At 40.4% G+C, this 14,243-nt stretch overlaps 1 protein-coding gene across 4 annotated transcripts in view; it reads left to right on the top strand.

Annotated features, from left to right (window-relative positions):
• The window catches only part of LOC111251355 (phosrestin-2-like), a 108,122-nt gene that overhangs the window by 44,251 nt on the left and 49,628 nt on the right, over positions 1–14,243 (top strand). For all 4 annotated transcript variants that reach the window (XR_015329177.1, XM_086991066.1, XM_086991067.1 and 1 more), the window contains 4 exons: positions 237–297; positions 5,240–5,360; positions 7,007–7,164; positions 11,917–12,167. Coding sequence is in view for 3 of the 4 variants with exons in the window: in XM_086991066.1 (XP_086847192.1) it covers positions 237–297; positions 5,240–5,360; positions 7,007–7,164; positions 11,917–12,167 (591 nt within the window). In the remaining variant the exon portion in view is untranslated. The remainder of the gene's footprint in view (positions 1–236; positions 298–5,239; positions 5,361–7,006; positions 7,165–11,916; positions 12,168–14,243) is intronic.

Raw genomic sequence — 14,243 nt, 5'->3', positions numbered from 1 at the left:
AGTGTAACCGTGTAAAGCATACAACAGTGCTCTTCGAGTGTTTTGCCTCATTTTAATACAGATACTCGTAGAAATGCTATTTTCTGGAAAATATTTCAATCGTTTAACAACAATAGCTCTACGGCCGTTATCCAACGTAATGTAGTCGTAGGACCAGCGATAGGATCACTTGTTTTATATACATTCGATATTAACATGTGTCCTGTTAAATGTCGCTGATTTCCTTATCATTCCAGACAACAATCTATCTCTATAAGGTGGAATATCAAGACCTCGGTTGTGACACAGACGCTGTGGGTAAGCATTGTCTCTTTCTCTCCCTATTTACCTCTGTCAGTACTGTTTTAAATACCATTACCGCACGTGTCAGCCTGACATATAATTTGACATCTTTATTTATACGCACTATGTGTCGAAACGCGTCCATTAAATGTGTGGTAAATGGAGCTAAATAGTTATTGATCCTAACAGGAGCTGAAGGAAACATGATGAAGCAATAAAGTAAAATAAAATGAGGAACTCACGGAAGAGTAGCGTGCGCTTTTGTGCTTCCTATTCTAAACTTCAGAAGTTATACTGTCATTAAATGAAAATCAATTATTTGAAGGAGCACGACAAGCGTCGTCTTTTTTTCTACTGAGTTAGATTTTTTCCCAAATGGGAACGGCTGTTTAGAAATTCGTAGCAGGTAATCCTTTGTGAACTCGCTTGTTGACTCGAATGTTAATCTTGTTAACCATAATAATTTTCTACAGAAAATGCCATTTGATTAATACAGACCTATCCGTCTTGGTAAATACAAATCTCTTTGCGTGATACGATTATTATTATAGGACAAACAATTATTCGGTTTTTCGAAGTGCCTAACAGATTCAAAAAGGGTCACGTATAGGACTAGTGTACACGCCTGCAGGGCAGATTCTAGTCTGCTTTACGGACAAGGAAGCACAGCTGTCAGGGACGATAAGCTAAGGGGAATCTATTCGATTTTTTGAACAGCTTCACCACTAAGCTTATTGTCGTACGTTCAGACATTGCTCAATGTGACATGTTTTATCTACGTACATGCTCTGTCGTCATCTTCTAGATCAAACCCATTTTTCCTAATCCATGGTACTTCACATGCTCGACACGTCTGTGATCGTATATATTGCCCCCCATTGCTGTCTTGCGACTAACAGTACGTTCTCTCCTTCAAAGTAAAGGAAAGAACTTCCAGCAACTGGGGGAGAAGTGTAGGGCTTACTAAGATGCCCAACGGTCATTTTCCCACCGCTGTCAAATATTGTTTTTCGCCTAACCTCGCATCCGGCAAATGACTTATCAAATGCACCGGTTTGGGCTGCTATTGTCAGCAACTCTATTAGGCCACTATACAAAACAGAGTATTGATTAAGTCTCGAAATCTGACAGTAGTTACGGAATAGTGCTACACTCGCGTGAAAGTTGTTTGGCGGTTTACGAACGTTAATGACAATTCTGTAGCATGGTAAAGACAGACCGGAGGCCAAAGTAAGCACTGCGTTTTTTCGTGATTTCTATTGTCTTGCTCAGCAGTTACTACACATATGCTTAATGATAGCATCTAGATCAGATCTTTGAAGATCTTTTCCATTGTATTATGTGTCATTGCTTGTTCCCATCTATGTTTATGATATATCATTATCAATTAGCTTCTTTTTTTATCATGACTGTTCCTGTACAGTATGTAGGGCCGAAAATGAGACTTCGAAGGTAGCTGTGGATATCGTCTAGGTGAAAGCATTGGTTTTCCTTTGTATCGTTTTCTCTTCACCTAATTGAATATTTTAATCCTGGTTTGTGTTGCCACCATTTGGCATTGATGCCTGACTTAGGCTGTGTCATCGCCTTTTGCCTTTGCCACTACTGCTGTGGATAGCACAAAAAAGGACCGTCTTTAGCAGTTTCTGAGAGTTGTATTAGTGCACCGCGTTTATGACAACAGGGGAATTGCGGTCCGTAGCCTTCGGCTTTCTTCACAACGAAGAAAGGAAGATGGTACTGGCCAGAACAGATGGAATCAAACTGATGCTTGAGGTTCTTGTTTTTTGTTAGGCGAAAAGATCAGCCAAGGCTATCGGTCTATGTTTATACGATTCTTACTATTAGAATAGTTATTTTTTGCTCGGGGCAAAACAGTTTATCTTCAAAATTGGTAGAAGTTGGCTGTTAGCTAGTTTACCCATAGCTTGCTTCCTGCAATGCTTTAGACGGATCTATTGGATTGTATGTAATGCTTCAGTATAGTCGCACTAGCCTATAGCTATGATAAGATTAGGCTTGTCCACGGAACTGATGATGATGAAAATCACAACAAACCTTGTTCTAGAGATCATCCAACATCAGGATGATCTCTAAAACAAGCGAATTATCACCGTTTTGAGGGGAGTCAAATCGTCAAACACAATCAAAAAAAAAAAAGACCGTGATTATGATTCGTATATATACTATTGCGGTATAGCCTACACGGCCGATCCTCCGAAAGGCTCACCTTGAATTACTTATTCTCTTAAATAACTTATTACGAACCTCTGCAACCAATCCTTTACGACGTACATCTATCTAATGATGAAATCTTATACAGGTATGTAACTTGTTAAAAAGCAAACTCAAAAATGAACGAATAAGTTGTGTAATGCAAACGCTTAGACGTGATATTAGCTAAAAGGCGATGAACTTCCTACGTAAAGAGACTGCAACCGAACAATGATGGTTCAAGTACGTTACGGTAATACCTATAACGCGTAACGGGTAACGGGATACAGAAGTGATTTTTCATTATGTAAATTTACAGTCATTTCAACTCACGCCGTACAGAGAGAATGTTCGGCTCGCCTATTTTCTAGCCGTCACACGATAGGACAAAAAACATTGCTAAAAAAAAAGGAGTTCATTTCTAGCGGGCCTACGAGCGGATTCTGTGACGTGCCGGTAAGGTGCTATGCGCCGGAGCGCCACGGTTACTATAATAGCGTCTCTTTATTTATAGAGTCACGTCTGATATCGGCGTTAGGTATTCCACCAGACGGTTGGCTCCCGCTAAACGCGAAACAAAGCGTATGCCTTTTACCGGATAGACTACAACTATCCCTAAAATAATCAGTCAAAGAACCTTACCCACTACGCTATCACGGCGACAGTGTAGTAGAGTCTAAAGAGACTCTATGTCCAGAAGCATTTGGCTATTAAATAACTTGCCAACAAATAAAAAAAGACGTCTTAGGGATAAATTATATGCTATAATAGAATGAATGTCGAAAACGAAAAATAGCGTATATAGTTGTAAAACTGTTTCTTAGTGTCCTTCGAAAAGGCTTACCTTTGATAAAAGCTATATAATAATTAACATAGGTAGCACTATGCTTGTCATACTTAATTGAGGTACAACTACAATTTGTTTGCGCAGGTAAAGCTTCCTGGCGAATCTGTGTAATTCTGCGCTGCGTAACTTTTCCCAAGAAGGTCCACTTTCCCCATTACTTGCATAACTTAGTACATTCATTACCTTACATAGCTCTCAGTAACCTAGTGAAAGATCCAGGTATTGCCGTAAATAATATACGATAGACAGCTACACGTACGTGTAAAATATAGTCATTTGTGCTACAGTGGAAAACACCTATCGCTGAAAGAAACTGAAATATTTTTTTCATCATCGCACCACTCACGCTTACATCCGTTTAACCTAGTATTTCATACTCAACGATTTGTCCTGTCCTGCGCTGAATAAGGCTATCCAGCGAACTTTGGTCGATGCCTGAAAACGTTGCCATAAGGACCAAAGGAGCCACTGTCGGGACTTGCACGTCTGCAACTTCACTGCTAACTGCGACAAATTGTTATATCATTCCGTCCAATCAGAGCAGTTCAGGATTATAAAAACACACTGACAGATCAAAGTAGGGTTTTCCACCGTTGGACGTTGCGCACATCAAACCAGCTAACACCCGAATAACACGACACGCTCAATACGAAAATGTAAAAGATAATTGCCGCATAAATGTGGGAAATACTGAGGGACAAAGCGCCTGGGCCCGATCTAATTCGCAGTGCGTTTTTACAGCAGGTCGTTTTTGTAGCACCTTGTTGTACAGCCCTGTTCTGTACTTATCTGAGGCGTGATCGCGTTCCGAGAAAGTGGCTCTGCCGTCGGGTATATTTAACGGTAAACGAGAGAAAACTCGAGAGAGCTTTTTGCCGGTAGGGTGCAGTTAAAGCAGCTGACTCAGTTCCTTATAGACCATTTGTCGCTATATCTATTCTTAGCAGCCATCAATGACCTACCAAGCCAGATCAAGAAGCAACGCTCGATAACAAATCTCGTCGAAGTTCGTCGATTGTACCACCTTATCCACCACAGGCCATCGCCACTTCTAACAACCATTAGTGACAACATCTAGGTACGCCGATGAACTCGGGCTAAAAGTGAGCGTGCAAAACACCGAAGCAACAACGTTTCGCACCAGGGGAGCGCCAGCCGGGACGGACTGACTTCAGCTCAGCAACGCGATCATCGAATGCGTGAATTTCGAAGAATACCGTCGACTCTAAATAGACGATTGTCCGTAGAACGCATCTCCAAAGGACTCGCAGGGCACTACCGGCCGTAATAAAGATAGAACGTATGCAAGCTCCCATGAAAAAGGACGCTAAACATCTTTACTCAAAAGCTACACTCTGTGAACCATACGGTTGGCTGTAGATATGAAAATACCTCGCGGTAAATAAAAAAAATTAGGCTCTCGGGAATTTAGCCGGTCCTCTCCGCGCGAATACCGGCCTCATGCTTCTTCTGGCAACCAATTCATACAGTTGTTTTACGGGGCAGCATTATTTGTTGAGGAATCAAGTAGAGGTGTAAACCAAAATAAAGAAAGGCCTACGCACGGCTAGAATACATAGACTTCCGTGAAGTCTGGGCGATGCCCAATCTCGCTAGGAAAAATATGCAGCTCATCGATATATATATATATATATATGAGGAGCACAAGAGGAAGAAAAAGGGCACATGCATCGGGGCTGACGTTCCGAAATTTAGGCCTGTTCTTCGAGGGTTTCGGCAAGGAATTGAAGTAGAAAAGGGACCCCCAGATACAGAGGGGATGTCAGGTTGATATCTAGGTATGGAACGTTCGTCACAATTAGCAACGTATGTTACTGTTTGTTTGCATGTGTAGGAGTGAAAACAAATATATTTTTCGTGTTCTGTTACTTTTAGAGGGGTTCGTTACGTGCGATTCAACCAAACTTTCGCCTGGAGAAAGCCTCTACGTGGCCCTCGTTGGAAGGTTTCGCTACGGTCGGGAGGAAGATGAAGTTCTTGGCATGTCACTCTGCAGGTGAGGGCAACAATACGAAAATATTACGTATGACTAATAGCTTCTGAGAAGAGTTCAACAGCTGCACTCTGACAATCTCCGCCCCTTAGAAAGCCAATTAGACGTCGGGGGGTCTTCAAAACAAACCACTCTGCAAATACACGCTCACATGATCGTGAATAGCAGGGCCGCTGTCTATTTCCGTTGTAGCTATATGACAGTACAATGCGTGCAGAGCAATATTTGCCTAAATTTAGTTACCGGTACCCAAGCCTAGTATAATAAATACATTCATGAGCTCGCTCAAGGTGAACTATCGCTTTGTTTTACTGCCCCCCGTTATTAACCCGTTGCAACTGTTATCCTTGCTAGTGTTGCATTACAATTTTCTGTACACGGTGCTCACTAAACAATCGTGTCTTGGTATATCGATGTATTGTCCAACTCCATTTTCTTACCACCCTGTTTTGGCGATTCGATCGCATTGCCTCGGCAATTCCGTTACCATAATTCGATCGTATAATTATCCTGATTCAGATATTTCGACGTCTTCTGATCCTGTAAGAGATGTCCGATTTCTCTGTGTTAATGAAAAAAAGGAAGGTTGTCTAGGCGGGCAGAATGTAAAGCTAGGCCCGTGCAATGCAACAAGAGCGCTAGTAGGTTAGGTCGGTGTATACCTTTGAGTAAAGCTTTTCACTATCAACAACTAGCAGATTTTTTTTCTGTTCAGCTGTTTTACTAATAAAAGGAAGCGGAGTCTCCCTAATCCCTAGAACACAAAGATTTGCCTGGCTGAGGTCGATTTTACTACGATTATTCGATCACTCTGAAGGTATGCCCTGTTTGCAAATGAGGCACAAGTGGATTCGAGTGACATCATGGATAGAACTAGTTAAAGAATTCTTTGCTACGGATTTAAATAGATCTAGTGGCAACAGCTCTACCACGAAAATGGATCGACCGTAATGGTGAAGTTCGGCAAGATGCCATCTCTAATATTTACATATGTGTAACTGAAACTGATCATCATTTCTCATCTATTTCTGCATTTTTACGTGCACGTATTGTACGATCAAATCTGCTTACTTGAAATCCAGCGATGAATCCAATTGGTAATTCAATTTGCGTTACTAATTGTATCCGAAATTAAATTTTAACACGCAGCCTTCGGAAGCGTACATGCATCGTAGATGCGAAGAATAAACATTATGATGTATTTAATTTGAGTTAATAAGTTTAACGTTATCTGTTTTATACAAAACATTGAATAAATACCCCTGATACGCCATTGAACGCGTCGTCGCTATTGGAGGGTTCCAGTGTACAGATCACCGATGTCTCCAATACTTGCTTAAAATAGGTTCCCCATGTCCATAATATATTGCTTGAAGATAATGACGCAACTGTTAAACTTTTACAATGTAGTCCGACCTATACTGAGCAAAAACGTTAGGAAGGAAACGTTAAAAAGATTCTACTCGAAAAGCATGAGCCTCATTGTTTTTTTTTTCATTAGCTTCTGCCACACCTAATTAAGATTGACACACTGAGTTTTTCATTATATCGTCCCTCACTTTAAGAGGTGTCGTGCACCTTATCCTCGATGGGTCTTTAGTAGGTCTGGAATAATACTAACAATTTGCGGATGATCGGACGAATTTCAGGGAAATGTATATGGGCCATAAGCTGGTTTGGGCTAAGGGTGCGGGTTTCCATCAGGGCAGTTCGTCCCAGTCATCAGGTGAGACAGTCACATCAAGCGGTGAGGCACAGCCTCAGGGAGCGTTGCAGACAGGCAACGAGCAACCCGGGCCTTCGTCTGGTAAGTTTGTCCGGTAGCTGCTATTGTTCGCTTGTTATTTTTACGTTTGTCGTAGGTTTTTCTCCGAAATTGAAACAATCTCTATGTTCTAAAGGCACGCTAGATTTGGCCAACATCAGAAACAACAACAACGAAATAGTACAAAACGACGTATGTCTATAACTATTCTTCGATAATTAACAGGCTGTGTGCCTACAATAAACCCTATTTCTATGAAAATTTCCTTCGTTACAAGCGCATACAGCGGTACTAAGGATTTGAGTCTACAGTCTTCGCTGCCTTTGCAGCAGATGAGCCTCTCTCTACAGATGTCCATCATTTTCGGGCAATTTGATTGCCTAGCTCACACTTAGTCAGCTGGTAAAAGCTTTTTTATTGGCAACGTCCTGATCTGGGTTCGAATACTCACCTTCGGTAGACGACCAAGACGTCTGAGGAAGCCCCAAGGAACGCGCGAAAACGCAGTAGATTTGGACAGATTCTGTGTCATACGTTCCTTAAAGCGGAGTGAATTATCAGAGGCGTAGGTTTTGACAGTAATCATTGAAAGATAAAGAAACATTAATAATAATAATAATGGAAACTTGACATGAGACTAATAAGTAAATGAGTTTTTCGTTTCGGTTCTTTGCTTTAATCACCCTTAAAAGGGGGTCGCTTGCGAAGTTTGCATATTAATTACGTAAAGATATAGGCAGAAGGTTAAAAAATGCCGACAAAACCGGTAGTAGACCATTCTTGCAATAGAGATCTAGTAAAAGTAATAGCCTCACCAGGAGTACCAGGTGCGACGAAGGCTTAATATAAAAGAATTGATCGCTACTCTAAGGCTACGAAGGATTTAAAGTATATCGTTCACTTCGGACGTCTTTGAAATCTTGAGCTGTTAAGATACTAAGTTAATGGGTGTGCTATATTGCACTAGTGTTACAAAGATACTACCCAACACTCGTATTAGTGCTCGGCGAGATCCGGCGTATAAGGACTCCAAAAATAAGGCCAACCTAGGCCCGTTGCTTTCCTACAGAGCTCACCTAATTAGGAAGTGTCAAGAATAATTCAATAATAACACATATTGTAAATATTTAGTGAACACAGTTAAGCTTTCTAGATATAATACCGTTAAGTGTATCGCTAGTGTACAGATTGCATTGGAAATTCAATTGAAATTTATTTTCTTTGGAGCACCAAACATTTGGATAGATATATTTTAAAGACCTCCGTTTGTTCTTCGTTTCTATTCTATATGGAAATTCTGTTACATTATTACATTACTTATGCAAGCCTGAAAGACGTAGGCCAAATATGCCTTCACATGCGAAATAGTTTGCCTATTTCGAAGGGAAATTTTCGATAATATAATAGACATGCTATGAAGAACGCTCTTAGATGACACTACTGTCTAACGGTGTCCTGTTCTATTTAAGTCGACCGTAAACTATATTTACTTGAAAAACTGGAGAAACCGGACAAGTGCATTCGATTTTAGGCCTTTCATGTTTACATCTTCTGTGTACATTGGCTCGTTATTATGGAAAGAATGTCTGTGTCCATCTTGAAACCTATGCCGTTTCTAAAATACTATGTGCGTGAACCGAAGACACCGAGCCGTTTGTTTACCGAAGTTGATCAGCTCAACAAGTAATGACCTAAAACAGAACCAATTCTAAACCCAGTTCTGCTTTCTCCCTACAGAAAGGACAATCTTGTCTGCTTGGCATATGCACAGCTGCTGTTACAAGTTAAATAGCTTTTGTTTATACTTCTATTTTTATACAATAATAATAATAATACTATAATTAATGTAGCCAGGACCATAAGGTCTAGATAGTTGATAGCCCTAGGAAGGAAACGAGATAAGGAAATAGTGTTTTCCTGTGTATAATATTAAGATATAACTTATGCATAACTTTCCTATTGTAAAGATAGTTTACTCAATTATTTCTACACTGCACCGGAATGCATCTATATACATGTTAGTTATTTGGAATAATGTAAAGTGTTATCTGATAAGCCATGCTCTCTTCTGAACGATAGCATCAGCTGATGACAACTTCGACTTCAATGTACCAATGCAATTGATATGGTGCAAGGGGAAGTACAGCAATATACGTAGCCATCGCGCCTTCACCTGATGCTACTGTTTATTTTGTCCCAAAAATCGCGGGTTTTTCAAATCACTAGCTGCTATATTTTTCGACGTTCGCTCAGATAATTTGACCACTTATCGTGCTCGTTATTTACATCATTATTAAGTTATCGTACTTATTAGTTTAACATTCCTCACGTCTCTTACACACGGATATACTCGACTATTTCTTTAGTACGACAGAAGTTCATTCAGAAATCACCATTAATTTTTCAAAGGCAAGTTATGTATCTGGTTTTTTTCCCCAAGATGGCTCTGATTACAGGCGCGAAAGTTGAGAGATGTTAACTAAAACCTATTTTGTTACTCATATTGAATATGCCATGCTTAAAGGCGCCCCACGTTTGACCCCGACGGAGACAACTGTGGCCGATAATCCAATGAGCATCAAACGTCTACCGACTCGAACGAAGGCTTTCAAATAAAGTAAATAAAAGTAATGGCATATCCGAATCCTACATGATATTGACTTTCGATGCATCCGCAAACCTGGCAGAAAATCGATCGATAATGCTACAAGATTGAATGAAAGTAGGGTGTGTCGACCAGGTGGCTTAAAGCTCGTGGTATAGCGTGTGAACGAGCGCTGCTGTGCCTATAGGCGGCAAACATGCACGTGCGTGCATAGGCGTATATGTTCCCGCCTATAGTTTTTTGCTCATATGACAAGGAACAGTGTATTGTGAAATCATAAAACTGAATTGATTCGAAAACAGCTATACTTATACCAATGTTTTTGTGCCACATCAATCGCTTGGTTATCGCGTGAGTTAAACAATTCAGCGTTCCGGGTTGACCTTTACACGGACTTCATGATCGTTCTTTAAGGGCCATTAATATCCGCACATAGATTCGACGTACGTTTTTGTCCTAGGTTAATCTAACGATTATTGCGAAGCAACATGCCCATATCGGTTGCGTAAGCGACCTTCAAGTTATTCTTAGTATAATATTTCAATAACATTCATTTACTTCACATGCTAAGACCTTTTCCATAGAAGTTATGACCTGTAGGGGCAATGTTTAGGCAAGTGAACGGTGGTACAAGCTAGCCTGGTTTCGCACATTCGCATCTTTTGCCCATGAGCAATAAGTATGGACAGCTGTACGAAAGCTTGAATTTCCGTTTGTAGCGGCGGGAACAAGGGCCTTAAGTGTACAGAAGGCTTTGCAGCTTTAGATCGTGACAACCTCTCAGATTCAATATTCCATACAATTTAGAGACTATTCGTACTATTTAATAAGGGGCGTCAACAAAACTTTTCAAGTGAAGCTCTCCGAGCAAATCGACTGAAAAAATATAATGAAAGCGATGAACGGACACATAGTTCGCACAAGAGAGTACTCGACTAGCAAAGTACAGACGGCTTCGAAGTAACTCGTCGTCAATTGTCGACACTTGTTTGTGATTATTGAATTAACAAGCGTTGAATAGCCTCAGCTATCTGGCGATATGAGACGAACTTTTTCTACGGCCGCATCGGGGTTCTGGAGTCCCAGTTCTTCCAATGCAAGTGACATAGTCTCCGCTGGTTAGCAGCAAAACAAAGCTTCGTATGTTTAGATGCAAAGTCGATGAGAGGTTCGAGATCGTTTGATTTTTGCAAGAATACAATGTGTGTAGTGATTCTCGTGGGCATCCGTTTGCCTCGCACTCGTCCATCGACTGGGACGTTGCGGTGTAATACAATTTATGTATTTGGTATAACATTAGTGGTAGTATGTCTTATCGTTGAACCTAGGTCGACACTAGACCTGGTTTTGGAGGCATGTTCGGATTGACGTAATTGCACCTATGTCAACATCCGTAACAGTACAGGAAATAGTGCTAAACACTGAAGCATTGCCTCTGGCGTATGGAAAACGAATAGTAAACACATCTACCTTCGGGTCAGAAAACTCTTCTGGGAAATTTCGATAAAGGGTCTTGCTTTTCGGTATCATCCAAGGAGTGATCGGTGTTTACCCATCAGTTTATATCGTCATAATTTTCTTTAAAATGATAAATATGGCTGTATACTCTATGAAAGAATGAAATTGCCGACTGCTGAAACGTATATATTAATTTTTTTTAGTTCAGATCGAAATAAGGATTTGTTGTGCAGATACAATGATTACAAGCGGTCTATAGGACTAAAGAAGAACTTTAGATTGCTGAATAATATTTACCGAATCACGAGAAAATTACTAAAAATAGCAAACACATTTTCTGCGTGTCATAAAAACCGGCTCGGTGGCCATACGGATAAACACGGTATTTTCGGAGTACCTATCGCACGCAAACGAACGATTATCGAGAATAGGTAGCGTAGCCTGTTTAATGGAATAACGCTACTAATCGAATTGTTAATTCTCTTGGCTGAGGATTATAATTTATCACCTAATAGAACATTTTGGTGCTTTTTTTTTCTACTTTACATAGCAATAATCGTTTGATTAAAAAAGTTGCGGTCTTGTGTTCCACCCGACCGTACCCGTCCAGACGGGTACGGTCGGCTGGAACGGCTGGACTGAAAAACAATACATTTATCGATTAACCGAATTTTGAGATGCTCTCAGAGATGCTAGTTGACGTTAACTTCGTCTGGTGGATTTACTTCCAGAAGGCGTCAATGACAGCGATCCGCGGTTGCCAGGCTCGCCGTCAGATGGCCGTCGCTGTCCGGAAGACAAGGCAAAGGTTCATTTTTCATTCGTCTTTCCCGAAGATGCGCCGGTTTCGACTATTATGCAGCGGCTGACCCCGGACGCTGGTGACACGTGCGGGGTACGATACTATGTTCGATGCTATGGCTCAGTCGATCTAAACAAGGAACACAGTACTATCAGCGTGTTAAATTTCCCTATTCGAAAGGTAGGCGTTCATATCTTGGTCCTGTGAGAACGTCATATACGTTATGCTTTGTTATTATATTATAATGCATCCAAGTAGTTTTTGAAGTATGTTGAAGAAAAGTGCTCATGCCTATCAAAAACGTGCTTGTCAATAATTAATTTCACAGATGGGAACTTTACGGTTATAACTGCCGCAGAATCAACAATATTAGCATACAGCTACAGTCTACATAAATTCCCTTGGAGTTTCAATGTTATGAATAGAAATTTTGCTTAATGAATCCACGTCGTTAATCTTCTTCTTTTGGGCTTCTTTCATATCTTACTCTCCTCTTGTCTCCAGAATTGAGTGGGGGTCACACGAGAGGTTCGATTCCCTTAATACGTACCGAGTTATCGGTTACTCGGCAAAACAGTGAGATCTTTGAGTACCTGTATGTAGTCGCTTGTAGTGCTACTATCACTGTTGCCCTTAGAAGTTGTTTTTTTTTTACAGAAAGAAAACAAGCTTGTCGTTTTTCTTTTTGCCTGATTCTCTTAAGTATTGTTCATGGCATGCAGTCTTGACGTTTAGTTGCAGTCGACTGCGAGTACAGCCATCGAGACATGCAACTATGTAATACACAAAACGCCCGCAAGGGGCATTTTGTACAAGAAGAGTTTAGTAAACTTTGTTGAGGAAGTTGTAAAGAAAAGTTTAGCCGTAAACGTAGAAAAGTCGAAACAGATACGTTTGCTTATTGTAGTATCCACGTTGGATGATTTTTCAGTATATTTTTCAGACCCTGAACAATGACAGGGATGTCAAAGCGTTTTGGCCCGAATCAAAGACCCCATCGTGTTACTGCAACTATAGTATTTATAATATATGTTGAACATTGACTGCAATGGTACACTGAGCTGAATGGAGGATAGCGTCTTTAAGGGAAAAACGATTTCGATAACACACTGAAATGATCTTGATTATCTCTACGCTGGGCTTTCAAGCTTCCCAAAGCTGCCTGACTTTGACCTGGATTATCGAGTGTACGGCCATGCATTTTAGGCAAAGATACTTACAAACCCATCACTATTGCAATGCGTCCACAAGAACCGCAGCGTCACGAGGCTGCAGTTTTGTCTAGAATTGACACATTTATAGACCATACTATTGTCCACATAATCATTTTATCATATCATTCACTATCTAAAAATATCTTCCATTGAAAATGAGCTTATACTTAAAACTAATGTGTCAGGGTTAGCCAAAGGATTCGCTCATGATAACCAATGCTTCCATATGGAATTTTATAGAAATGTCCTTTTATTTTATTCCTCGGTTTTAAGGAGACAAACCATTGAACTGGAGAACACTTTGGACGCAGTCAACATAGCGTTAATTTTACTCTTATATAAGATACCTTAATTTTTCCTCTCGACCTTTCGACTCAGTTTGTTAGAAGTCAGATTACTGATTATGTTCAACGTTGTGTATACAAGCAGTGAACAAACAATATGGTTTCTCTTTTGTCTGAATCTCTCGAAGGTTGGTTGAAAAACAAATAAGTAACATGCAAATATAGACCAGAACTAAGATATTTTGTTAAAAGCATCGGTCGCAGAATACTCAATGAGAAAGAATTGTTATCGGATTATGGCATCCATGTCATATATTGTTTTAATACGCAGTTAAAGAAGCGTCTGTTAATGACTGCTGAAGTGGTGCGAGGAGCTCACGATGGTCTCTGTAGTTCCCTGGTCGAATTAACCGTTTGGAAAAAAAAACCTATTTCGCATCTCAATGGCACATTTTTGAACACACAAAAGAATGCAAATGCTGCTCTGTCGGACTTCATTTGCGAAGGCCCTAAAAAGTTCCGCGTTCTTCCACGAAGCCTTTATCCAGCATTATCTACTGATTAATGAAATGCTTTAAAGCTCACTGTCCTTTAATAACAACTCCTTTGAACATTTCAGTCTCTTTGTGTACGATATAATGTTTCGTTTGAGATACAGTATTCAATTATACGAGGGGCATCCGCACTACACGAATCACGTTGCTTCATTGGTATATACCAACTATGAGTATAAGCAGCAGATAACAAGCTCATTCATA

This window comes from Varroa destructor, unplaced genomic scaffold, assembly GCF_002443255.2.
Source record: "Varroa destructor unplaced genomic scaffold, Vdes_3.0 BEIS01000005.1, whole genome shotgun sequence".
NCBI classification, from domain to species: domain Eukaryota; kingdom Metazoa; phylum Arthropoda; class Arachnida; order Mesostigmata; family Varroidae; genus Varroa; species Varroa destructor.
The sequence above is the reverse complement of the archived record's forward strand: the minus strand, read 5'-3'. Positions and strand labels throughout refer to the sequence as shown.